The sequence below is a fragment of the Dermacentor variabilis genome, chromosome 6, assembly GCF_050947875.1.
Source record: "Dermacentor variabilis isolate Ectoservices chromosome 6, ASM5094787v1, whole genome shotgun sequence".
In the NCBI taxonomy this organism is placed as follows: domain Eukaryota; kingdom Metazoa; phylum Arthropoda; class Arachnida; order Ixodida; family Ixodidae; genus Dermacentor; species Dermacentor variabilis.
Genome location: NC_134573.1, coordinates 115766937 through 115793185, shown reverse-complemented (window position 1 = coordinate 115793185; position 26249 = coordinate 115766937). Strand labels below are relative to the sequence as shown.

The 26249-nt window shown below is 43.8% G+C and overlaps 1 protein-coding gene across 1 annotated transcript in view; it reads left to right on the top strand.

Annotated features, from left to right (window-relative positions):
• The first annotated feature begins 2734 nt into the window (after nt 1-2734).
• LOC142585068 (sodium-coupled monocarboxylate transporter 1-like) overlaps nt 2735-26249 on the top strand; it is a 49290-nt gene continuing 25775 nt past the window's right edge. The window contains exons 1-8 of the mRNA XM_075695548.1: nt 2735-2821; nt 7871-9180; nt 10474-10542; nt 11350-11401; nt 13790-13857; nt 19617-19697; nt 23124-23197; nt 24287-24427. Of these exons, the coding sequence (XP_075551663.1) occupies nt 8842-9180; nt 10474-10542; nt 11350-11401; nt 13790-13857; nt 19617-19697; nt 23124-23197; nt 24287-24427 (824 nt within the window). The 5' untranslated portion in view covers nt 2735-2821; nt 7871-8841. The remainder of the gene's footprint in view (nt 2822-7870; nt 9181-10473; nt 10543-11349; nt 11402-13789; nt 13858-19616; nt 19698-23123; nt 23198-24286; nt 24428-26249) is intronic.

Genomic DNA, 26249 nt, shown 5'->3' with positions numbered 1-26249 from the left:
GACGGTTGAACGATCGCAGCGCCAGATTTCCGTCTAGTTATACTAATATGAAACTCTATGCCCCCCCCCCCCCTGCATCAATTCAGCGTCTGTTCGGGGCAACCAAAAGCACTGTCAAACGCGGCTGGACTAAGAGCGGCAATACATGTGCGGCAGCCACGCTCCCGTAGTTTTCCCTTCTTCACAACAGAAAGCTGGACGCGAGTATAGTACGCCTATGGTTTGCAAGTTTACACGGCCGATAAATCTACTATCCTTACTTCGTACAGCTGTCCACCAGTTTGCATATAATTGATATCGCGAGTTTTGTCGTGATATCACGCCAGGCGCATTTCTGCCGTCGGCGTCGCTGTGTGGTTCCGCATAAAGTCTAAGGGTAATAAAGCCGTCACCGCGCGCTGTGCGCTGAATGTGCGAGTGAAAGCTTCGAGGGTGAGGCGATGATCGGGGCTCAATGTGGCGCGGGCAATGGACGAAATCGGGGAGGAAGCGCTCCGCTTTCCGTCGCGCGCAACGCTACAGGGGGGAGGGGGGAGGGGAAAGGGGCCCGTTCTACTCCGGGCCGCCCGTGCTGCCGCCGTGCCTGGCCAGGCTGCTGCATCTTGAAAGCCACTTCCGACTGGTACAGAGTCCGCGCTGCGCTGTGTTTTCGCGACTTAGTTGGCGTTGATGCGAGCGGCCGCACGAAGGTCAATTCGCTCGGTGCTGCTGCCGCGTATCCTCATTGCAACACTTTTACAGAGAGTTTCTGCGGTCATCGAGAGAGATATGTGTTTATGTTTGCTTGTGCGTGCTTGACGCCACGCTTGTCATTTTAGTTAGTATGCCTATGTTTACACGTTTATACGGCCGATAAATCTACTATTGGTACTTCCTAGAGCTAGCTGTCCGCTATTTGCTATCGCAATCGATGCTTCACTTTTCGGTCGGAACTGGGACTTTTTTTTTCTTATCTGCCTGTTGTGTTTGTTAGTCATTCTTTCTTGTGTGTTCGTGTCGGGCGGCTGCGCAACACTCTCTCTTAGTTAAGTAGGATGGCAGACAAGAAACATGTCTAGAGGTAAAATAATCAAGTTTGAGGCACGAAGGCTACATGTTCGCTGCAAGATGACTTCATCACACGAGCCTGAAAAGCGGATTTTGAGGCCTTTGCAGGAACACAAGCGAATCGTAGCCCAATAGATTTTTTTCTGCGCATAGAAACAGGTATTTAAGTCACCGATTAGGAGAGATGAATACACAAAGGAGAAAAATTATCCGCCATCGGTGTGATTGTGGTGCAGATGCAGTTAACGCACTTAGTGACCAAGCACTTAGTAAATGTCAGGTGTTTTGGGTCCTTCCTTCATATTTTTGCTCATTTGTTTGCTGCTATTTTGTTTAAAAACAGTGCCTATATTCAAAAGAGATAAGCTGAACTCGGCTAAGGTTTAGAAGTATATGACGGTGCATTATTAGTCAGTACGTTTTATTTATTAAATTACGAAGGTTAGCCTGCAAGGCAAGGAAGTAAAGCTATATGAAGTTTCAAAAATTTTTTCTTCTTATATTTTATCGTTACACATCCTTAAATAAATATTGATGGAATGGTAGAACTCTCGAGGCATTCGATATATTGTGAGTTTCAAATTTAGTGCATATAACAGAATAAATTTTCCTCGTATTTAAGGTTAGAGTAATATGAAAAATAAAATACCGGTTATCGCTTTGCATGGTGTCTTTGTGTTATTCCTAAGGTTTCAACAAGGACGTAATTTCGAAGTTCTTGCATGCACATGCGAATTGTCAATTGCGAAATACATGACGCACCACCAAAGGCTTAGGAAAGCGGAGTAATAGTACTAAGTAATAGGTAAATAGAATCAGCGCTTATTCACTCGAGAATGCCCATGAACATACACCCAAAAAATCAGAAGGAAACAAAAACTAACTGTAAGATAAAATAAGAATTATTGTCGCAACACTTCAGCGGAGAAAAAAAGAATACCACAGATAACGGCAATCTTTATGTAAACTGAATATATGACAAAGTTCCCAATGTCAAGGCTGAAAGCGAATATTCGTTATCAAAAGTCTTAAAAAAGTATTTATACCTAGTGTTTTATGCATACTATTTCAGGCTGTTTAGTAAACAAAGCTACATTGGCCTGTACGCTTGCGGTAGTCGAAGAGTACTGCGATGTGTCGATTTCTCCATGGTATATTTATGGAGCAGAACTTAGCATTGAGAATATATTTTTTGGTCATAAGCAGTAAGCATAGAGTAGGTCTCGTGGTAGATTAGCTAATGCAATGCTGCGGTGTCAATATTTACCTCTAATGGGTCACTGGAGGTAGGTAGTGATTACGTATGTAAGTCCATGGCATTATTCTTTAGAATGAGTAGGTATTTGCAAACTGAAAACAATGGAACTAGAACGCTTCTTTTGTGTTAACATGCTGTTTCGCTATTACTTGCGCTAAACTTCGACGTTTTAGAGCGCCCTCCTCCTTCGTTTCATGGAGGTTCTGTGAAGGTGCTTTCTCCAGGGCGATGACTTGATTGCCAGGGAAACGCTCTGTCTGATTTCCAATGCGCTTAGTGTCTATTTGCTTCAGCAAAGAAGAACCAAGAATCGTAGACACCGATAGATAAATCGACCTCTTCTCTTCGGGGCCATTTGATATAGATACAGCTTTTCGGTTTAAGATACAGGCACTCCGGCATGTTTGCGCAGATAGCTGTATTTGCAAGACGGGCGGGCAGCAGCGACGGTTCCAGAGACGTCCTTCGTCGCGCAGCATTCTACAACGCCGGTATCGGGAGTTGAGCGAGTTGCAGGTAAGCCGACGAAGTAGTGCGCTATGATACTGGCAAGCGATTTCATTAGGAAGTCTTCATATTACTTGAATCGTCTAAAGATTATCTGTTCATTTGATACCCGTGGGTTGGTTTCGCATTCCTGCCTTCGTTGGTTATTAGAACAAAGGACAGAAAAGGCGGTTTATGTTGTCTTATGAAAGTACCAGTGAATCCAGCTCTGACGCAATGTCCATGCTATCTTGCGTTGCTCTGATTTTGACAAAGCGAAAGGCGCCACCACTGGCTTAAGGGGGACGAGCCAATGACAATGCCATTTTCAATATAATCGGCTGTTAAAAATCTAGGCCAGAGCCAGGGTTAGCCGAGGACATCCGCTACGAAAGTAATAATTGATTTGGGAAATATGATTCTCTACACGCGTTCTCTTAGTGGTCGCACGTACAACAGGACGACATATTTTGTCCAAATACAACATAGTTTATAGTCGCTACAGTTGTCCTACAGAGTTGGCCGACTGCGGATGTATACGGTTAATATTTCAAGATAGCTGCAACACGTTGGCACATAGAATCGGTTGCAGATTAAAATGCTAACGCGGCTACAAAGCCAGCACGCAGTACATGTATACTGCATTGCACAAAAGATGACAGTCGTGTTCATGTCACAATCATGTGATGGTATCCACGCAGTAGCGCATTGTAAGGTTTTTACTGAATTTTGTCGCTTGTCTCACTGCGCAGATACATTACTCTCTCCCTTATAGCACCCCCTCTACAGCATTCTAACCACTGCTTGGGGTTTTTCTGGATCTTAGTTATTGTCGGTTCAATGAGTAATAAACCCATGATGCTAATCACACTCGCTAACGATTCTTTATACATAAAGGAAGTAAGAAGAAGCAGAATAACACTGTTGCATCCCATATAAACTTTTCGTTTAAGTTTAATCGTAAATACTCCCAAGCGTATGTTTTATTGGACAAATATTGCAGGTGCACTGAATTTTCTGAACTGTAGGTACAATGCATTTAAAGCATGCATTGCCCATGCATTTTAAAGCTTGCCATTTACCCAACAATTTAACTATCATCGGTAATTATTCCTTTTTATGACTCAAAACTGAAGCCTCTTCTTGCAACGTGTTCCAGTACCTGGTAGTTTTGGCAAAAATGCAATGGCATCAAAGGTCTAGACATTTCTTGGCGTGATGATTACAAGAACTTGCCCTGATTTCTCACGGTCAATTTAATCGTTCTCCTAAATTAATAGAAAAGTAGTGCGTGCTGCGGTTAAGTTGAGATGTTCTTTGTTTAGAAGTGAAATTTACTCGGATTAATTATACAGTGCATGCATTTCCTTTTCTAACGCATATTCCGAGCTTAGACCCTACGCGACATATATCTTACCTAACGTGCCTTATGCTGGTTAACTTATGCTTCAAATACGTCCTTGCAAGGGCTCTTGTGCGAGCTCCTTGGCAAGACCAAGCGATTCTCTATGTGCTGAAGTGGGCTTGTAGCTAAGGGAGACAACCGTTGAGGTTTAGGTACTTGATTCAGGGGTGCTGTGGCTGTGTGGAGGCCCACTTCTAGCATAGGTGCCCTTGATGTGGAATGTTGCAAGCTTTTCTCTTCAGGTATCTTCTCAGGCCTCAGATAACAGTGTTTTGCCATTCCTAATGCACTGAGCAAGCACGACCTTACGCTTCACAATCACCCTGGTCTCTGTTTGAATTGCGCTTGTCCTCACTGTGTAGAGTTCTGTTTGAAATGTGCCTCTGCCATCAGATAAGAGCAGTTGCTGCTACACTTAGCCATGATGTTCGGTCTCCGCGATTTTCTACATTGAGAGCTGGCATCATAAATTGGGTGCTACCTTAAAATAATAGCTTCAGAAATGACAGGTTGCTACAAAAACAGAGCATTATCATAAGGGCAACGTTTCTGGCTACTATCCTTTTAGGATGCCAGCTATGTTTTATAGGATAATGATTACATCGATTCGTACCGATGCTCAGGAGGCTGATTGAGCACCATTTATGAGTTGATCACCCCGAGCGGTTTCTTCAATTTTCCGCTGCCGAAGTACAGTTAGTGAAGCCCTCCCATGTCATTTTTTTTACTCAGAATGCTCACTAAAGCGCTGTCGCCAGATTTGTCTTGCTGCTTGAAAATACAGCACGCGCGAAATTACACAAGAGATCTGAATTTTTCAACAGCACAACTTATGGGTTATCCCGCGTTCTATCACCTTGGAAAAGATAGATATAGAAGTCCTTGACTCTTCCTAAATTTTCTTTGTAATGTCCTCTACACCTGTTCGGAACTGATGTGTCCCTGTGGTTTTTTTTAGTGTTTGTTGTTTGTCACATTATATAGGGCACTTTTCATCTCCAACAAAGTTTCAATTGCCAGACAACCCCTTTCCTATCTTGCTGTGTCGGCGCGCACTCTAGTCTGATGTCATAAATCAACATTTGCAACTCCTACACTGTCTTGTATATATGTCAACTCGCCTAGTGAAATTTGTTTCTCATAAAGCTAGGAGCATACGCTATTTTAGAGATTACGAACGAGCTGATGATGATTCTGTGATTGCGCCTATGGAAAATTGCCTGAGTGATATTGTTGAAGAGCACAATAATGTACCTTTGCTATGGAAAGAATTTGCTGATACGTGCAATTATTGTTTGAATACGTTCGTACCAAACAAACGAAAGAAAGTGCACAAACGTAGACCCTCGGTAACATCGAAATATTATTCATTTGAAACGGAAACTAAAACGGGCTAAAAGGTCTACTCCCAATCCTATTATCATTAAATGTATCAAAAACGATCTCACACGGGCAATGAACGAGTCTAAGGACTTCTTTTTCACAACAACTTTGCCCATCTTTATGAATAATGAACCAAGAAAACTTTGCGATTACTTGAGCGATGCTGACAGGCACGTGACGCAGGTTTCGGTCGATGGTATCTCTGTTACAGACCCAGAAGTTATCGCGTAGTATTTTAATGCTTATTTTACTGGAGTGTTTTCGAAAGCAAGTACACCCGTGAATCTGCGTCACGGGGCATTTTTAGCATCCCAGGTTGATTTTATTTCATATCACGGTGTAGTCCCAATGCTGTTAAATCTGAAAACAAAATCGACTTGCGATCCTGATGGTTTCCCGAATATTTTTCTTCGTCGTTATGCCGAAACTATTGCTAAATGTCTTGTGATTTTGTCTCGATGTTCCCTATTAAGTGCGAGGTCACCTGATGAATGGTAGGCAGCTCAAGTTATGCCCATCTATAAAAAAGGTGACCGGTTGTTATTAGAAAATTATCGCCCAATATCCTTAACGTCTTCTTGTTGTAAATTATTGGAACACGTTGTAGCAAAACGCATCATTAAATTTGAGGAAAACACGTGTTTAGAAAAAATTTCTCTACTGCGACACAATTGGTCATGGTCATTTTAGTAAAGCGTTTGACAGAGTTAGTCATGATAAACTGCTCGATAAACTCATAAATAATAATAACCTTCCCGACAGTTTGGTCTCTTGGGTTTCCGATTACTTACATGAGCGAACGCAGTTTATTTCAGTTGATGGTTTTGATTCCTGCAGTCTTCCTGTAACGTCAGGTCTGCCTCAAGGAAGTATTCTGGGAACCTCGCTGTTTCTTTTATATATAAATGACATTGTCTCCGTAATTACTCCTGGAGCTCAATTTAGGTTATTTGCAGATGATGTTTTATTTCATGAAATCAGAGGTGTACAAGATCAAGTTGAGTTGAATTCTAATCTCATTAATGTATCTAAGTGGTGCACAGATTTTGGTATGACTGTCAATGCGATAAAACTGATTATCTTTGAGTAACGCTTAAGAAAACTCCTCTCAAATATACTTATAACCTGACCTCTCTTCTTTTGAAACAGGTTATCAGTTACAAGTACCTAGAAGTGACAATCACTAATAACCTCTCTTGGAATCTGCCCACTGATAACATTTGCTCTTCAGCTTTCTGCAAACTTTGTTACTTAAGACATAAACTTCGTAATTCTCCTCCTACGGTCAAACTTCTTAGCTATTTCACATTCATATGACCTAAGCTTGAATATTGATTTATTGTTTGGTATCCTTATACTAAGCTTAACATTAAAAAGTGGGAAAGGATTCAGTGAAAAGCTGTCAGGATTATCTATTCTAAATTTAAGTATACTGATTCTTCTTCTGAGCTCATGAAAGCTAACAACACTGAACTACTTGAATCGAGAAGAAAGAAATCTCGTTTGAATTTTTAAAACTTACATGTTAACGGTAAAATGGCTGTTGATCAGACAGTTTCTCTCCCCTTTGGCCACAAGACTACGCGACATTACCAAACACACTTTCTAACGCCTTACTTTGCAAGAACAGACATTTATAGGTTTTCCTTTTTTCCGCGTCCTGTGTCCAACTGGAATAGCCTAACAGAACCTTATGACGCACTATATGACTAGATTATTATGTCTTTTTGTATTCTTTCCTCTGGTACTATCATTTTTCTTTTCCTATTGTTTTTTTGTGTGATAGAGATATTGTGTAAATTGTATTGCTCGTCCTGCTTGGGCCAGATTGGTCTGCAGTACTCGCAAAGTTCCAATGAAATAGAGGTCAAATTAGTTCGCAGTAGCGCGCAACTAGCGAATTGTCTTCTATAGGGGACCTGAGACACCAAAGGTCGCTACATTGATCCTCTGGAGAAAAATAAGACTTGATGCGCCGTGCGATAGTTTGTCCTTCTAAAGAGAGGTGACTGTGGAAGAGCGGGTGACATAGAAATGTAGCCAGGAAAATTATGTGGTCTAACGAGAGTAATGTTAGGTCTAAAAAAACAAGAAACTGGCACTTTGGTCTGAAGGCAGTGTGAACCATGACGTCAGAGCTTTGGGTGGTTCGTTATACGCATTTTCTTTGCAAACATCAGCCCATAAATCTGAAACATCGTTTTAGCCACGCCGCGTTCACGTGAAATGCGACATGTTATTTTGTAACTGACATGTTATTTTGTAATTTACTTTGGCTTGTTTCTTTCCAGTGTACTGACAAGTTCAAGAATACAGTTAAATTTCAAGTTCCACAAAGTCGAGAATAAGGTTAAGTATTTCTCGGACGGCGTAGCTGTTCAGCGGAAGAATTGAATGGAAGGGAAGATTCTGTGCTGACTACAATTAGGCTGGGTTTTTGAAGAATGCTTTGCAAGCAAGAATAAGTCATAAACTTTTTGCTAAGGTTGTCAATAGGCGGATGGGACTTTTGATACTTGTCGAAGCTTCCAAGCTTGAGAACATTATTTAGCACAATTTTTTCAGACCTAATACAAAGTCCAACATGTTTGCAGAAAAGCCAAAGGCACAACTTCTAAAGGGAAGAACGACTCGGAATACAATGAAGTAAATGTGAATAAATGCTGCTCATACCCCAACAAGATCCTTACGACGACTCAAACATACGACGAAAAGGAAAGAAGGAAGATACAAGAAAACGACAGTGAAAGGAAGCCAATGTTTTACGGAAGACAGCACACAACCTTTGGGAATATAATTAGTAAGGGAAGCGCTGTTAGTTCCGAGTAACTCGCTGGTCTAAGGCTGGTATTTGAAGCTGTCAACAGGAACATCGTCGCTTCAATACACGGAAACAATGGCCGTGAAAGCAATTTACAGAAAATGTTGCGCAAAGCTTTAAGATAGGCGCAAGGAAATGGTCGTTGGTGATCCTGTGTGTTTTGAAATTGCGTAAGCAAGTACAAGAAACATAAAAGCCACGTATAAATACGAGTCGCATGTCCTGGAACTGAGAATAAGGTAGCAGAAAGGCACCTAACCACGAGTATTTCATTAGAATATAGACGTGAATGTCCTGCCTCATTGGTCAGTGATGTGAAGATAACTGAATTACATGTGACAGAACTTCCGCAATAAAAGAGATAGCTGCTAGATTACGTCAACTAGGGTACCAGCGCAGCACTGCTTAAAGAACAGAAGGGAAGGGAGGAAGAAAAACAAGATGGTGGCGCACACCTTTGTGGCATTGGACTATGTGGTGCTCGTTTCCTCTCTCCTGCTGTCGGTGGGAATCGGCGTGTTCTTCGCCTGGCACGACCGCCGTGGGAATTCCAACCGACGGTTCCTGACAGCCAACAAGCAGATGAACTGGCTACCGGTGTCCCTCTCAATGATGGCCAGTTTCCTGTCGGCCGCTTCGGTCCTCGGTCTGCCTTCAGAGGTGTTCGTGCGTGGTTCAACTTTCGGGCTTGGTGTCACATCTACCACTCTAGCGATCCTCATGGCTGCGTTTATCTTCATGCCGATATACTACAAGATGGACATCACTAGCATCAACGAGGTACAGACACACATTTAGGTCTCCTACAATTGGTATGTTATGGTGTAATTGCACTGTTTTTGTGATGATGCTGGCAGCAAGTAGTTATATAGGTATCTGAGGTATCGCAGATGCCCGGGTGTTTTGGTCGATGCACGAGAAATAAGTAAATGCAATCTGGCGATTTCGGGCTACTTGTTAACGCTTCTTGATGCAGTGCTGCTTTTATTTGAAAGTGTAAATGCATGTACATTGCCAATTCCACGAAGGAGCACCGTTATTTATGTTGAGGACGTCTTAAGGAACTGGACTTATTTAATCTGACTTGTTGGCTAGAATACCAACGTCATGTTTGGTAAAATGTGCTATTATATACGGCGTGGACTAAGTAAAATCAATCATATCACATAGCCAGAGGAGTTTTACACGAGCTATGATGCCTGTTATGCGGTTATAGAAAATTTGACTTGAGGCAAAGTGCAAAATAGCGCGTAGGACAACAGAAGGGAACGAGGACACAGCGTCAATGATCGTTAATGAGCATGAAAGGCACAGATCTCAATGATCGCATACGGGAACATTAGAACAATGTTAATACTCTGCTAAAAACTGGTAATCTAGGCGCACACTGCTTACATTGTGGCTGCAAACCCTTGTTCGACAAACCACAAGTGACACCTACAAGCCCAGATCAAGTGACTAGGGAGATCATCGAGGCATTCGAAATGATTAGAGACGATAACTCTAAGTTGCCCATCTGCGTCGTTCTCAAAAAAAAAATAAAAAAAAGAAGAAATCATGTTCTATTGCGGTAGCGGCCTCTGGTGGATGATATTGCCGAAATCTATGTTGGAAGGTGGCCTTTTTTTTTCTTCCTGTTGTACTATGACATATACGGGGTAATCATGTGCAATATAAATTCCTTTGTTAGCAGCGCTGTCTCTTCTTTCCCTTCTGTTGTTCTACGTGCTTTTTTCGCTTTGCCTGAAGTTATGCAGTACCAACTAGCCCATCAGTCTGTTTAAAATGATTTGAGTTTTATTTTTAGCTTTCCTGAGCAATGTGGTAATCTGCGCTAAAATCTACAATCCAGACGATAGGAATGTTTCAATAAAGCTTGCAGTTTTCTGAACGGTTATCAATAATAATATAGTCTTAAAGGTATGACTATCGCATTGATATTACGTTGACGCTTCGATACGTGGTGTAGAATGAAGTTTACCGCGGAATGCTGTATATGAAACTAGTCTGTCTAGGGAAAAATTGGCAAAGCACTTCAAATTTGACTCTACAATTAATTCGTGTTTCTTGCAGTATCTCGAGAAGAGGTTCACTTCACGGGTCATCAGGAAGATAGGGTCCATACTTTTCATCGTGCACACGGTGAGAAGAATTTGCTTTTGAGATGGAGCCAGAAATTATGTCTTTTCATGTCATTTTGCACGCGTGTTGTTACTTTGTTTCGTTTTAAAGCAAAGTGGTTCGTGCGGTTAGATGAACATTCAAACATGGCCTACGAGAAAGTGGGACACGAAAAGCGTCCGCTTGTAGAACTAGCGCCCTGTTTACAGATACGCTGTTTACATATGGACATTGCCGTGTGACAACACGGAGATGCCCATATATAAACAGAAAATTTGTGCTATATGTATTTGGCATGTAGTTCTCAAGCGGAGGGGATGCAGCTAATGCCTCGCTATTTCACGAAGCTATCTCCATTATTGTTCTTCTATTTTTGATATTTACAGCAGCAATGCACTTAATGGTACGTTCACTGTATTGAAAGCTGACTACGAATGACCTTAGCTGTGGAGTTGTGTGATCTAGATATTCTACCATTGTTCGTTAATGGCAACAAAAGTCAAGTGTTCGCAGACTTTCCGCGTTCTCGATACTCACCAGGGTATACCTCCTAGAGCTTTCTTGGTGTAATTATTCTGTAAGCTACCAGCTTCTCGGCTTCTGTTATTTCTTATTGCATCCGTTAGAGTTTTGTATCGCGGTTCGCCTTGCAATGTGCAGTGATAATACAATTTATTTTATATGCTGGATCGCTCGACCTGCACAACGTATAAAATAAAAAAAGATTAAAGAGGAGAACTAAAAATTTTTGCATATAGAAACCTGCGTGCATATCATTTTCGTATGAGGCACTCAATGAAAAATCAGCATTGTCTCTATATGTTGCAGCTGCTCTACCTGGGTGTTGCGTTATACGGTCCATCACTCGCCCTCGGGTCTGGTAAGCTACTTACAGATTCCTGTTTATCGAAATAAGTAGATGTATTTTCTGTAATTCAAAAGTGTACGCTTTCTGCATAATATGGAATTGCTGGCATGTGAGACTCAAGGAGTTAAGTGTACACCTGCCTCTTTCATGCGTGGGTGTTTGCAGGAAATAAACGCGCAGGGATTTTGCGATGGGCAAACTCTTTTCTAGCAGAGCAGCGAATCATGTTTCTGCACACTCGCCGCGTGCAGTAGTTCAGTGGCTCTGGCGTTGCGCTGCTTGGCTCGTGGCGGCGCGTTCGATCTCGGTCGTGGTGAGCCGCATTACGATGGGCGCTTAATACCAAAAATTCTGGCGTGCTTATCGTTAATTCGACTGGTCGATCTAGAGCGGCAAGCCCAATCGACGAGAGAGCAACAAAACCCGGTACAGGGCGACGCTATCCAGATCGACCAGAGAAAAGAATAAACAAGCTCCGGCACGAAGTGCAGTGGAAGTTTGGCTCCACGTTCATTCATTCATTCATTCATTCATTCATTCATTCATTCATTCATTCATTCATTCATTCATTCATTCATTCATTCATTCACAACATATTTGACAAGTTGTTCTTTAAACGTAGCTTCCTTAGATTTTCCTCACTGCGTGTGGGCGCTGCCGTCCTAAGAAATAGCGCATACGTAGCACAACATTACCATCACTTTGATTTCAGGACAACATCTGTGCTAAAATGTTTGAGCCTTTCATTTGTAGCTGTTGGTAGATGCTGAATTGCTCATTCTGCTGCATTTATTACTGCCGAACAGAAATTATGTGGACACTCAAGGCGAAATTACGCCGTCGCCATCGCCGTGAGTTTCCTTATAAAGTCAAGCGCGATAAGCTCCTCTCGCGCCCTTACTCGATATGTTGTAGGTGTGAAGGGAAGCTTGCGAGGGTGAGGAGGAAGCATTCTGGTTTGAATCACGACCAATGATGGAGGCAAGCACCAGGAGGATCTGAGCACGAGTCTGCGCCTCTAGCCCGGTCGTGCGCAGCCCGTGCCCTATCTTGGAGGTATTGGAGAGTTTCAGCGTGTCCCGTATTCCGGTAAACGGGCGGAACAGAAGGTGAGCGGCGCCGTCAACGCAAGCAGCCGGAGCGGTGGAACCACCTGTTGAAGCAGAGATCAACCAGACAAACACAAAGCTAATATTGCAGTTACCATGTGCATTCTAATTCACTGCTGATGTAAATTTTCTGCAGTGGGGTAACTGTATGCCTAACATTTGCGTTGAAAATGTACGCCAACATTGTGCGAAATTTCGGAAACGCTAAAGCTCTCTATTATCCAGCGAGTGCAACAGTTTGACGAGCCGAGATCGCTTGTGGCTGGAAGCGCATTGTTTGCGGGCGCGTCTAGAGTTGCAGGTCGCGTAATGCGAAGTTTCAGAGACACTTAAAAAGGAGAGGCAGCAGTACCGTTCACTCTCCTCTGTTGGCGCTCTTCATCGCGCTAGCGTTGTGAGAGCGAGTGGTCGGGGTCATCGAGGGGGTTCCATGCATGTTTTTCTGTGCGCGCGTGATAACATGTATGCTAATTTTATTAGCAACTCAATGTGTACTGGCTGATCATACTACGAACCTTACTTCGTGGAGTTGTGTAATATTTTGCTATCGCTATCAGTGCTTTTTCTTCAGAGCAAACTCCAAAATTTTCTTGTGTTGCTGCTATTGTACGTAGTTCAATGTTGTACGTGCACGCGTGTTATTGTGTATTGCTCTTTATATTTTCATTGTGTCTTTAGTCCCTCATATTGTGTTTAAATGTAACAACGGAAAGCTTTGTCCACTTATATACTTGTTGGGAAATACTTGTACTATTTCACCGTTTCGTCGCGATATCTTTACAATGCATATTGCATCAGCTGATATACACTTTTGATATGTGTGATTTCAATTGTCACTAGTATAACATGCACTTTATTGTGGTCGTTATTATGTATGAATTCTCACCTGTTTGGTCTATCTCATTGGAGTCTACTGTAGACATGAATATTGTATGAATACTTCTGACATGTTGCTTATGTCATTGTCTTCATGATTTATGTCAGGCAGTTCAAAATGGCATCTCGGCAAGTGATGAAAAACGTTTCACAATAAAATTCAGTGTGGTGGTGGACCTTGTCAAAATATTGAAATAGGCTAAGCTGATGTAATAGTTCACTTTGCTGTACCTGTAGGCTTAAGGAAGTTGCAACGTTAAGTGCCAAAGAGCAGAAAATAGTTTAGCATCGGCTTAATTCACCTAGTGATCAGGACAAACAGAATTGTCATCCTATCAACGGTGCCTTCATGGCATGGATAGTGCGTAGTTCTAAATGGAGCTGCTTTTTATTTTCTTGAATACTTATCCTGCAGTGACCGGTTTCCCGGTGTGGTCTTCCATACTCTTGAATGGCGCCGTCTGCACATTCTATACGTCAATAGTAAGTGCAATATTCTCAGCCTTATAACGATTGCGGCAACCAGATTACGGATTACTTTTACATGTCTTTTAACGCTTGCATATTTTGTGTCAATGTCGATAAGCGGAGTGTCAAGTGCTATAGGGATGTTTAATCCCAATGCCATGGAAGTCTTGATAATGTTTTGTCATGATAATATTTTTAGAACCTATTCTTGTTGGCGGTAATCAGCCTCTGTGTTTTAAACGCAGAGCGCGTGAATTATTTGTACTCATTGAGCGATTGTGAAATCGCAAACCATAAGCAACACTGTAAATAGGTAATTCCGACAAACCAGTACCGATAATGCACTCAATTTTTTAATAGAAATGTTGTGACCAGCACCATTCTAATGAACGGTGTAACCGAGTGATATATTGTGTCAAATTCGTATATTTTTTTCGAGAATTTTGGTTAGTACAAGCTACTATATTTGAGCATATCTTGTTCGTTTATACAAGTGATTTTTAATCTCTGTCTCTCTTTATTTGAAATTATGTGTATGTGTATGCTACCTCACTGTTTACTGAAACTGCGCCAGGAGAACTGTGGCAAGAATCCCGTCAAGCTGATACTCTAGTAACATTTATTTGATGCCCTTGCGTCTCTTTCGATCTTTTTGTAATTTATCTTGTTTTGTCTCAGCATATCATTCGTTAAGGACATATACTGTTGCATTAGATCATTGTACTCAGCAGTCATAATTCACTGAAAAGGAATGCCAATTAAGTAAAAACTGATATACCGTGTGTCGCAACTAACATTTAGCCAAACTGTTCAAAGCAAAAAAAAAATGTCTCAGTGCAAGGTAGGATAATCAGACCTATGGCAATAGGCCACCAGACTTCTGACGACCGAAAATTGTGGCTCTTATTAGCGTACCTTGCGCCGTTTTTTTTTCCAATCCTTTGTTTTTGTAAAAACTTGGCTAATTCCTGCTGGAACAGCTTATATATGAGACTAACTACATGGGTGTTCTAGTTGACATTTTATGCACACACACACAAAAAGATACGGTGCAGGCATTCATAATGCGGACCTAATTGCTTGTTAGTACGTTTAGATCCCTAATGTTGAGCATGACATTTGGCTGCTTGCAGGGAGATAATTGCAGCGCCAGCGAAACGACCGCAGGGGTCAAAAGAGCTTTTGAGGGCTGCGTGGCACTAACATCACCGAATGCTGCGTGCTTTTTTTTTTCATCAACCAATTTACCGCGTATAAATAAGGTCAATTGAACGTTATGCCCTGCCCTATGGATGTTGATTTGCTTGATGATTTTAATGTCGTATCTCGTGTCATGACGTTTGCTCTCTGGTCTCCTAGTTCGTTTAAAAAGCATACTTGTTTCCCAATAGTACATTACCATATGGGAAGCTGTATTCGCAGAAAAAAAAAGAAAAAAAGAAAAATTTATCTTTAGGTGGAACTTTGTCTTTTACAGCGAAGCTGTTAAAGGCTAGTTCCCCCAGGGTCGTGTCCATGTGCCGACACAAAACTATCATAATCAGGATTGGCTACATCATCGTCGTCTTCTTCCACAGCTGGCTCGTTCACGCCCCTCAGCGCTACCACGCGAACGTCCTCGTGACGCTGCTTCCGCGTTCGTCATTGTCAATAATTATTTATTCAATAGGAACACACAAAGGCGTAACAAATTTTACAATGAAGCTGTTAAGGGCTAGTTGCCCCAGGATCGTGTCCGTGTGTAGACACAAAATTCCCCATACATCGCCCGATCCTGAAGATAGCGCAATGTTTGGCCGACTTGCGGCGGAGATGCTGTTCGCCATTAAGGGGCTCACGTATACAGCTTCGCTGGTCATCCTTCTTCACAGAGTGGAAGGGCAATGAGTTTTCCTGTTGACTTTATCGCTTCGGGAACACTTTAGCGGACTTTGCGTTGACTTGTGCAGTCGTATCGAAACAAGCCGAAAACGCATCCCCGCGTTCTGAAGGACACTAACACTGTACTGCTGATCACTTACGAGGCAGGGCGCGCCGAGCAACTAGTACACATGAAACAACTCAGCAATGACAGCGGGAACTCCATCCCGGTGACTGTACGCTAAAACTACAGACGAGGCACTTGCCTAGATGTTATCCGCGTAGTCAACATCACTGAAATCAATGACATGCTGATGTAGGACATCCATGCCCAGACACTTCGCGTAGATTTAGAACGAACTTTCACTGGCCAAACCGTAAAAGGGACATTTGTCCACACCCCGCGATTGAGTGAGGAATTAATCCAGAGCAAGGTGAATGTACTAATATGGACATGCTTCCTTATTTTCTTGAATATCTTTTGTGGCTTTTTTTAGTCGGATCAGAGTTCGTCTTGGCGACATTTGGAGCGATGAAATTGGTATATTTCATGGCGTATCACCATGACGAATCTCTAGAGAGCACTAAACCGTCGAACATCCGTGAAGATGTCTATATATGCCTATGATATCTGCATATGGATCTCCGGCTACCAGCATCGTCATCTTGCACAAATAGCTCATGGCCATTCAAAGCCATTTGGCAACGGTTGGATTATCACTATCAGGGGGAAATCATTATTCATGCTATTTCCTGGAATTAAAAACAAATATACACACTTGAAAAAGCTGAATTTTAACGGGTACCAGATTCGACAAGTCCCCAACGTTTGATTTCATTGCATTAACTTGGACCACAAGCTACACTTGCGCCGGGCTGTTGACCACGTTGTGGCATCATCGTCATAGAGGCTTCATGTGCTCATGCGAGTTGCTGGCATACGCTGGGGCGACCACTCAATGACGATGCTACGGCTACATACAGCATTGGTTGCAAGTCGGATCCTATGCCAGATACCTCTGATGTCACTCACCCTCAGGTAGCCAATACGACCGCTTAGAAACATTACAAAGAAAAGGTCTTCGGCTGTTCTTGGGAGTCCCTCTGCCAGCATCTAACAAAAATGTTCTCTACACAGCTGAGTCATGACCTCTGCGACTTCAGGCTTCCCAGACTCTCATGGACCAACTACTACGTCTGATTGAGTCTTCGCGCGGCAGAGCCCTCTTCAAACGTGTAGGTAACAGGCCACGCTCAGATTTTTATGCAGACCTGAACACGCTTCGAGTCTTGGGATTAAGCTGCTAGAGAGAGAAGGAAAAGGTATACCCACCCTGAACATTCGAGGCTATAACATGCAACTTAAATGTAACACGACTGCAGTCAAATAGCTTCATTCCAACTTCAGAAGTGAAGTCACTAATTCTGGAACACATGAACATGAGTTACTCGAATAACCTCCAAATATACAAGGATGGCTCTGTAAAAATAGACGAAGATCGCTGCGCAGCTGTATTCTACATTTCCTCATTGGGATATGCGTGGTTTGGCCGTCTGGACTGTATAGCTTTGTCGACAGTCGTTAAAGGCGTGGCAATAACAGCTGCTCTGCGCAAACTAAAGACATTGCCTCCACAAAATGTGGTCCTCCTTGCGGAGTCAAAGGCCGCGTTGCAAAAACTCCACCGTGGCCTACCGTCCATCAAGTTCCCACGTAAATCACTAGCTCTCGAGAAAGAACACGGCAACAACGGCTTCATGGGGAAGTTTTAATAGATTACCTCCCACATTGGCATTTCTGGCCACGAAAAAACTTATGCTCTGGCATGCGCAGCGCTCCATCATCCTCCCTAAGTCAAGGGTCCAAAGAGCAATAAAGTTAAGAAATATGACATTCGAAATCACTTGGGGTCACTTTGGTTTCCACCACATATGTCATGCGTAACCAAGAGATTTCGTAGAGGGCAAGCCTCACTTCTACATCTAATAAGTACAGGACCGGTTAGTACACCAGCATTGTTATTAAAGACGAGGCGCATCAATTCTCCGAACTGTACCATATGCGACGAGACAGGTGACATTGAACGCTTTCTGTGGCCGTTCCCAAAATTTCGAGACGAGAGGACTGCTCTCCTGAAAAAATCTCCAACAAAATGTCCTTCCACATACGTGTCTGCAACACCTTGGGTTCCTGGAAGAACCATTTATCGACCGCAAAGAAACTTGACCTTTCCTTATCGGATTCTTAAGAAAGGATGGTCTGATGGACGTGTGGTGAAACACGATAGTGATGTTATGAGAGATGCTCTGGCGGAACAATAGCCTGCCTTAGTCACCAAGCTAAGTCTTCCTGTTGCTACACACCCACCGCCACCCCCTTTTTCTGTTTAGTTCTGGCATATCGCTGGATATCATCGAATAGGATTATTATGCTTCAATATTCTTGCCGCTACTGATTAAAGGTGACTCTGGAGTAGGCCGTTGGAAAAAAGCACAATCGCAACCGTTCTTCTCATCATTTTTCTATAAGCGGGATAATTAGCACGTTAAAAAAGACCGCATGGTAACACATGGAAGATAGATACATTTATTCACATCGCTTAACGTAAATCGGCCAGCCCTTGCATAAGTGCAACATTGAGCTGCGGAGTGCCTGTTTGCACAGAATGTGATGCGGCATTTTGGTTGGCCGCCTATAGTGTTTGCTCTATGCTGCATGAAAGAAAACATACTCAATATTACTATTTTATTGACATGGACACTCCAAGCGCATTTACGCCGTCGCCGTTGCCGTCGCCGTGAGGTTCCTTATATAGTTCAAGGACGATAACGCCATCGCTGCGCGCCGTATGCTGTATGTGCGAGTGATGTCGTGCGACGGGAGCCGAGATCACCGCTGAATATCGCCCGCGCTAAAGAGAGGACAGCGGGCAGGAAGTGGACCATCTGCCGTCGTGCACGAGGCACCCAACGTTGCGAGGTACCAGAGGGAGAGGATAGAGGGAGGGGTCGTTCTATTTCCGTTGCGACTGCATATGTGGCGGCTGCGCGCGTCGCCCGGCCGTTTCTTGAGAGTGATCTGGGTTGGGGCAAAGTCTAGGTGCATTGGCGGCTCGTAGTTTTCTTCGTGCTGCGTGTTGTCGGCGCTCACTTTTCGTTGAAGCGATAGACAGCACGAATGTCACTTCGCTCGCTGCTGCTGCCGCGTTTCCTCACGCCAGCGTTGTGACAGCGAGTTTCTGCGGTCATAGAGTCAGATGTGGTCTGTTTCCTCGTGCGCGCGTCACATTATGCTTGTTAATTTAGTTAGTGTGCCTATGTTTGCAGGTATATACGGCCGATAAAACTACCAATGTTTCCTATTACAATGAACCAACTTGCCCAACAACGCATCCTGCTAAACTTCATTTCTTCTACATCGGGCTCTTCCTTTTGTGTTCTCCCTTCAAAATGCCAAGTATCAGCGGTTTGCGCCTGTCCTGTCTTCTTACATGTGATTGTCTAGAAAGCGCAACCAATGTTTCCTATTACAATGAACCAACTTGCCCAACAACGCATCCTGCTAAACTTCATTTCTTCTACATCGGGCTCTTCCTTTTGTGTTCTCCCTTCAAAATGCCAAGTATCAGCGGTTTGCGCCTGTCCTGTCTTCTTACATGTGATTGTCAAGAAAGCGCAACCAATGTTTCCTATTACAACGAACCAACTTGCCCAACAACGCATCCTGCTAAAGTTATTATTACTCCGTATAGCCGTCCGCTAATTTGCTATCGCAATCAAAACTTCGCATTTCGGGTGAAACTGCGCCTATTTTTTTGCCAGCGGTATTTGATGTGTTTTATTCAGTCAACGCTGTCTACTTTATCCCATAGTAAATTTGTTTATCTTATTTTCATACTCACGATTACTTGCAGGGCGGTATTAAAGCTGTCGTGTGGACTGACGTCGTCCAAGTGGTCCTCATATATGTCGCCTACATCATGGTCATTGCAACTGTGAGTAGCACGCTGCACTTCAGAAGGAAGTGAAAGCCCTGAATAGCCCGCCTGCACACGCTTTGATATACAACAAAACGTTTTGTGTGTGCCATGAAATTTCCCTGGCTTTCTCATTCGGTTAATTGGCAATACTTGAAGTGCTTCATGCCAAATGTTGGCTTTGCTTCTTCGTCCGCAGTAATATGATATTTCTAGCGGATATTTTGGTGTGCCTTGGATTGAGTTGTGCTCGGAAGAGGGACCAGTTTCACTTGTGCTCAGTGTACGTGCTGTTAAGACGGTGACAAAAGATGTGCCAATTGTTCTCAGAGAGTTGTATTCATATAGGAGGAATACAAATCTATGAGAACAATTGGCCACCATACTCTCAGAGAGTATGAGGCGTATTCTTCCGCCTTTAGTGTGATCCATGTGATTCATTGTTTAAGCCGGCGGTTGTGCCGCAGCCTCTGCCATCCTTAAGACAAGGCTCTCCACGACTTACAGAGTTCCAAAAAGCGCAATAAGGCCGATGTATCACCAGATGTCAAAGTGTACTTTAATCGAAACCTCAATCGAAGGGCAGACTCCGCGCGATAGGCCTTCACATGCAATACAATTACAAGGCCGCACGTATCCTACACCCGCTGCGCCAACAATTTACACAAATAACATATACAAAAAAGGCATTACAAACCGGTCTCAAGGACTCCAAGAAAAACATGCATTCCAAATCGTACAAGCCGTCATAATCAGCAGATTAACGTACCATCTCCCCTACCATGAACTTAGTGAAATCGAGAGGAATCAGAAGAGCACCCTCTTCTGCAGTGCACAAAAGGCCGCGCTGGGGCTACCTGACCCCGCGTACAGGCAGTTCCTGCTGCGACTTGGGTTAAGCAACAATGTATCAGAGATCAGCAGATACACACCCCGATAATAGTGCGTACCTGCACGCTTTATAATCGCGCATGCTCCGGCCGCATGCCAGGTGTTAGATACGGGACCGTATCCTGAGCCTACTTCGAGTTCACCAGACCACATCACACCACAGCTAATTAAGGAGCGCAGAAGCACGTACACCACATTCCTGAGACGTGGCACGTGCAAACAAGTTGGCGGCCTCCACTTCGTATGCCGCAAATGGAGCTATTCACTGCTTGACTCTTCCCGAAAGTGAAGCGAGAGCCTGGCACTGTTGCGGGTAAAGTGGATCCCGAAGCAAGACGGCTGTAATGCGCCGTGAAAACATGGCAGCGTCGCCCCCCATCCGCCTATTGCGACGGCGCATTGCAAGTCAGCAAGGCAAGCCCGCAGGGAGAAATAAGCCCTCGGACAATTGAGGACCAAAACAGCGACCCTCTCCGCCGGGTGTGACACCATCGCACGGGCGCCTACCATTGGCCGAAAGTGACGACACCCGAGCGGGCTCGCCGATTGGCCGAAAATGGCGTCACCCGAGCGGGCTCTCCCATTGGCCGAACGTGACATGTCTTCGAGACACCGAAGGGCTTAAAAGAAGCATTCCGAGAGCATTCCTAGAGCATTCCTTCGTTGGTCTCTTTCGAGCTTCTTGCCACGGGCCGCGGCGTCCGAGTTGCTGCCGGCCCGTAATGACTTTTAAGACTGTTAATATACGCTCACTGTAAATAATGTAAACAAACCTCCCAAGTTTTCATCCCGAAGTCCTCCTCAACTCCTACACAGGTTATAAAATCACTAGTGAAGCCTTTTAAATAAACATTTATTTCTATTCGCACTATCAAGTGTCATGCTTTCCGCGCTTCCTAAAGATACAAACAGTGGCGACGAGGATGGGATTATGGTTGGGCGCACCTCGTCACTGAGACCGTAGGAATGGCGCATCGACCTCCTGCTTTCGACGGCACTACGAGCACCTGGACCACTTATGGTGTCACGCGAGAAGCCTGCTTTGAAGGTAGCGGGATGACAGACGCTGGAAAACGTCATGCGCTGCTGGTTTCCTCGCTGAGCGACCGGGCTGTCGTCCGGGTCTTGCAAGGGCTCCAGTGAGCAGGCTCCACCAACTCCGTGGCGTATGACGACGTTGTGAAATGCCTGGAGGAGCATTTAAACTCTAAGAAAAACGAAACAGCAGCAAGTTATTGTTTTCTTATGCGAAGACAGGAAGAGCTGGAAAGCGTCTGGAACTACGCTGCGTAACTACGCAGACTGACCGTGACCTCTAACTTCGGGAGTACTCTGGACTGTATGCTGCTGGACCACATTGTTTGCGCGATCCGGGACAAAGAAAGGCACGGTGCTTACTCGCCCGTAAGAAATTTACCCGTGAGGAAGCCGAAGAATTCGTCTTAGTTTCTGAGAAAGCGAATCAAGACGCTCGTGGCATGCGGGATTCTTACGCGCGGACTGAGGGCGTCGTCGTCAACAGGGTACACCAATAGCTCCAACGAAGACACTGGAGGAATAATTACAAATCATAGTCTTTTTGTGCAACAGATGCAAAGAGGAGCATGGAGTGGCATCGTGCCAACATTGCAGTTCCGTCTGCTATGACGGAACTGCAATCTGCCGATCAATGTGGCGAAAAAAAGCATCAAGGGCTTGCAAAGGAGCTCACGTCCACACACCAGGAACGTTCGCTGTCGAAGGAACGGAATGCGAAAGCGAAGAGGCGTTGCACGCTCTCGTCGCGCACAGTTCACCCAAAAAGAACATGTTGCAGCCAAATGAGCACGTCTTACCGTAGGAGTGCCGTAGGCTGCGAACGATTGTCGATACGGAGTCACGGGTAAACGGAATCTCCAAGGCTCTGTATGAGAAGGACCGCAGGTGGTGGCTGGCTGCACAAAAAACCTCACTGCGCTTTTCGTTTTTAATAATAATATTTGGAGTTTTACGTGCCAAAACCGCTTTCTGATTATGAGGCACGCCGTAGTGGAGGACTCCGGAAATTTTGACCACCTGGGGTTCTTTAACGTGCACCTAAATCTAAGCACACGGGTGTTTTCGCATTTCGCCCCCATCGAAATGCGGCCGCCGTGGCCGGGACTCGATCCCGCGACCTCGTGCTCAGCAGCCCAACACCATAGCCACGGAGCAACCACGGCGGGTCTTTTCGTTTTTCCTGGGACCGTTGCCGGTCTTTGGTAAACTGCATATGAAGGCACAGTCTGAATCAGCAGCTGTGAGCAGAACGTGGTGATCGAAGCAAGGTTGTGAAACTTTTAGGTATAGGAAATTTATTAGCGGGTGTTACAACGTGGGTTCGTTGTAATACTGCTGGTACGGTATGCTCAGGAAGGAGACGACGGTGGGGCCTAACTTTGTATTTTAGTTCTGAACTCTACTGTTATTAGGGCAAAGCAGTGCAAGAATGCGCATCAGTACTGCGTAGCTTATGCTATTTACAAGTCTCCTTTATCAAAACTTATTCTAAACGTCCCTCCATTTTTGTTTCAGGGTCTGCACCACTTAGGAGGCTTCGGCGCTATGTGGCAGATCGCAAGCGATGGAGGCCGCCTAATATTCAATAAGTAAGTAAATGTGGCTGTGATGATTGAATTACGGGGCTTGAATTATTGATATGATGCTCACAGATATTTTGACCATAGATGATCTATGAATGTCGCAGCACTAGATGCGCTGATAGAGAACTGGCTCGGCTATTGTACCGTAGTGGAATAACTTTGCTTCAAAGAATTTCTCAGAGACACCTTACGAACATGTGAAAAACAATATTTAACTATCAGCTACTCCTCAAAATCACTAATCAAATGTTGCTACTTCGCAATCTGCCCGACCTTTGATTTCTCTGTGCTATTCTCACGGCGCTCCAAGTAAAGCCTCCTTTTGATGCTCTTAGATATATTCTATGCGGATAATGCGATCGAGGCTGTCTGTCATGCACTAAAGGCGAAAAACTGAACCTCTGTATCATATGTGAAGTCGGCAAGCCTCCAGCAGACCCTGCGCAAGTGGCGGTTCCTTGCTTGCCGTGTCCCAGGTGATGAGTAGTATATTGCAGGTCACATGTCACGCACAACTGTGAAGCAGCAATATGTATACATACTCGCCGTAATATATGTTAAAGCAACCTATGTGCCTGTCGGCGAAAATCCTTGCCATACGATGGCCCTTACATGAAGGCTTAGATTTCACCTGTACGTCCTTTGTTGGCAGTTAATGATGTATAGCCGAATAAATATACCTGCTAGGTCTCCAGAGAGCACATCCACAAAATATTCGAGAACTTTAAAGCCATACATACCGAGATAACGATAAAATTTCGATTAATAAACAAATTTTACTACAGCGAAATTCTGGAGCTAGCACTCGGCACCCTAAAGTTCTTTTATGCGAACACTCGTGTCTTTGCTTCCGGACTGAGTCATCACGTGTTATATTTGGTGCGAAGTTTTTAACATTGTCCTCTATTGCCAAAAAAGGCTCTCTTAGCGGTAACTGCTGTCTACCATCTAAAAAACCAACAACATCCGTTGTAGATCATGCTGCGAAAACAGCAGTTACCGATTTATTGGTTGTTGCTGGGGAAGAAAAAAAAACGAGGCGTGGTGTCTGAGCCTGGATGATTTCTACTATACATCATGACTCCTCTTTCACAGCTTCAGCGTAAGCCCATACGAGACCTACACGGTGTGGACCATGGTCTTTGGCTGGACCATCACCTGGATGGGCATGTACTGCGCCAATCAGACGCAGGCTCAGCGCTACTCGAGCATAGGATCACTGAAGGGTGCCCGCAAGTGAGCTTTTTCATGCTTTAGTATATTTTTACCCACGTGGGCTAAATCACTACTTTAGCCTTATTGCTCTGCATCGTTGAATTATAATATTTCCTCACATTAGGAATGAGTAGCCGCAATCGGCAAGTTTTGCAGCCGCCTCAGCCACAAAAGACTACGACACACATTTACCATGCCTCCACTCCATTAATGAAAGATAGCTCAGTGTGCACACGCGGCTCCTTATCACGTATCATTAACAGATCAGTCACTCGTACGTTCGCAAGACAACGGAAATTGTGTTTTATAGCAGTGCTCAAAGGAGGACACACGGAGAAAACTAGGAATCACTGCCTGGCAATCCTGCCTTCAACACTTTCATAATTTTAGAAAAGTCCCTTCACTCAATATAGCGGTACTGAATCTAGAGCTCTCGTAGAATGCACAATTAAAGAGCGTAAGGAAAAAAACCCAGAAAACTTGAAAATTGTTTGACGGCATGGGATCTTGCCGACTTGAACAAATATTTTTATTCATTGAAAAAGTGCATCTTACTCGTAAAAAGAAAACTATGGCATTCCCAACCAGTAAGTTCATCTGACCAACCCGACTTTAAGCAAAATACGATGCTGTGCGTAACTGTTGATCGAAAACCGAACCAACGAAGTTACCCTTGTCAATTTCTAGTTTACATTTTTTCCATAAAGTAAATGAGGGCTAGGTTTGCCGAATATCCTTGTCTAAATACATATTGGTTCGGATGAGGTAGGTTCAATTTTGTTAGGTAGTTAGACAGGTGAACATGGATTAGTTTTTGAATTACTTAGCTAAAAAAAGGGGAGAAATATCAGATAACTTTAGAGTCCTTGCCACAAAAAGCTACGGACTAACTAGCATTCAGAACTTAGGCCTCGATTTGCGCCAGTTTCAGAGAATTGGTGATTCGTTGTTTTTTTGTTTTGTTCTTTATTGACACCATCAACTAAACGGAACGATGAATATTTGTGACAGCACCTCGACGGAACACTTAATAAATTTGCTCTGTTTACCCATTATTGATATATTGAACGTGTACCACTGCTAATATGTTAACCCTCTATGGTTGCATATATTGACAAAATGTCTGAAAAATGTTATTTCTGGATCATTACGCTTACTAAAGTACTTGTAAATAATTGTACAATAATGAATATTTCTATTTCAGGAATAACCGCGCAACTGGCATGTTACCGTTCGACAGCATCATAACATAATGTACAGCAAATCTATGCTCGTCGCTGTCACTAGGTGTGCGCTAAACGAGTACCGATGAAGGTTCGTAGGAAACTCCGGCATTCAACTATAAAAAAAAATTATGAAGAAACATTTCCGGCTGCTATTGAAGAATGCGGTTTAGCATGTTTTTAGGGATGCTTATTCCACTATGTGTTGTGGGTGGTCCTATGGGTTTTACAGGTGGAGTCTCATGGGTAGATTATTTATTCATTTAGTGTGCAGACGCTGCATGGAGTTCCAAAGTGGTCCTTGAGGAAGTGGTGCTCGAATTAGTAGCGGTTGTCTCCTGCGTAAAGGTTTGGTTAGGTTAGGTCGGCACACGCAAATGGTTAGGCAATGGCCGGAAATCGGGGTAACCTTCCAGAGAATGCCGAACGCATGAAAAAAGATATCTGAACTGCATTGATTCAGGGTAGAGTGGGCTAAATTAGATTACTTGAGAAAAAGTCTGAACGTGAAAACCACCGAGCGGTCACAAACGTAAATGTGAGTGCCTTGTTTTCTTGTCAGAAGTTACTTTTAAAAAAGAAAAAACTTCACGCCTGCATTTCTGGTTGCTGCCACCTCG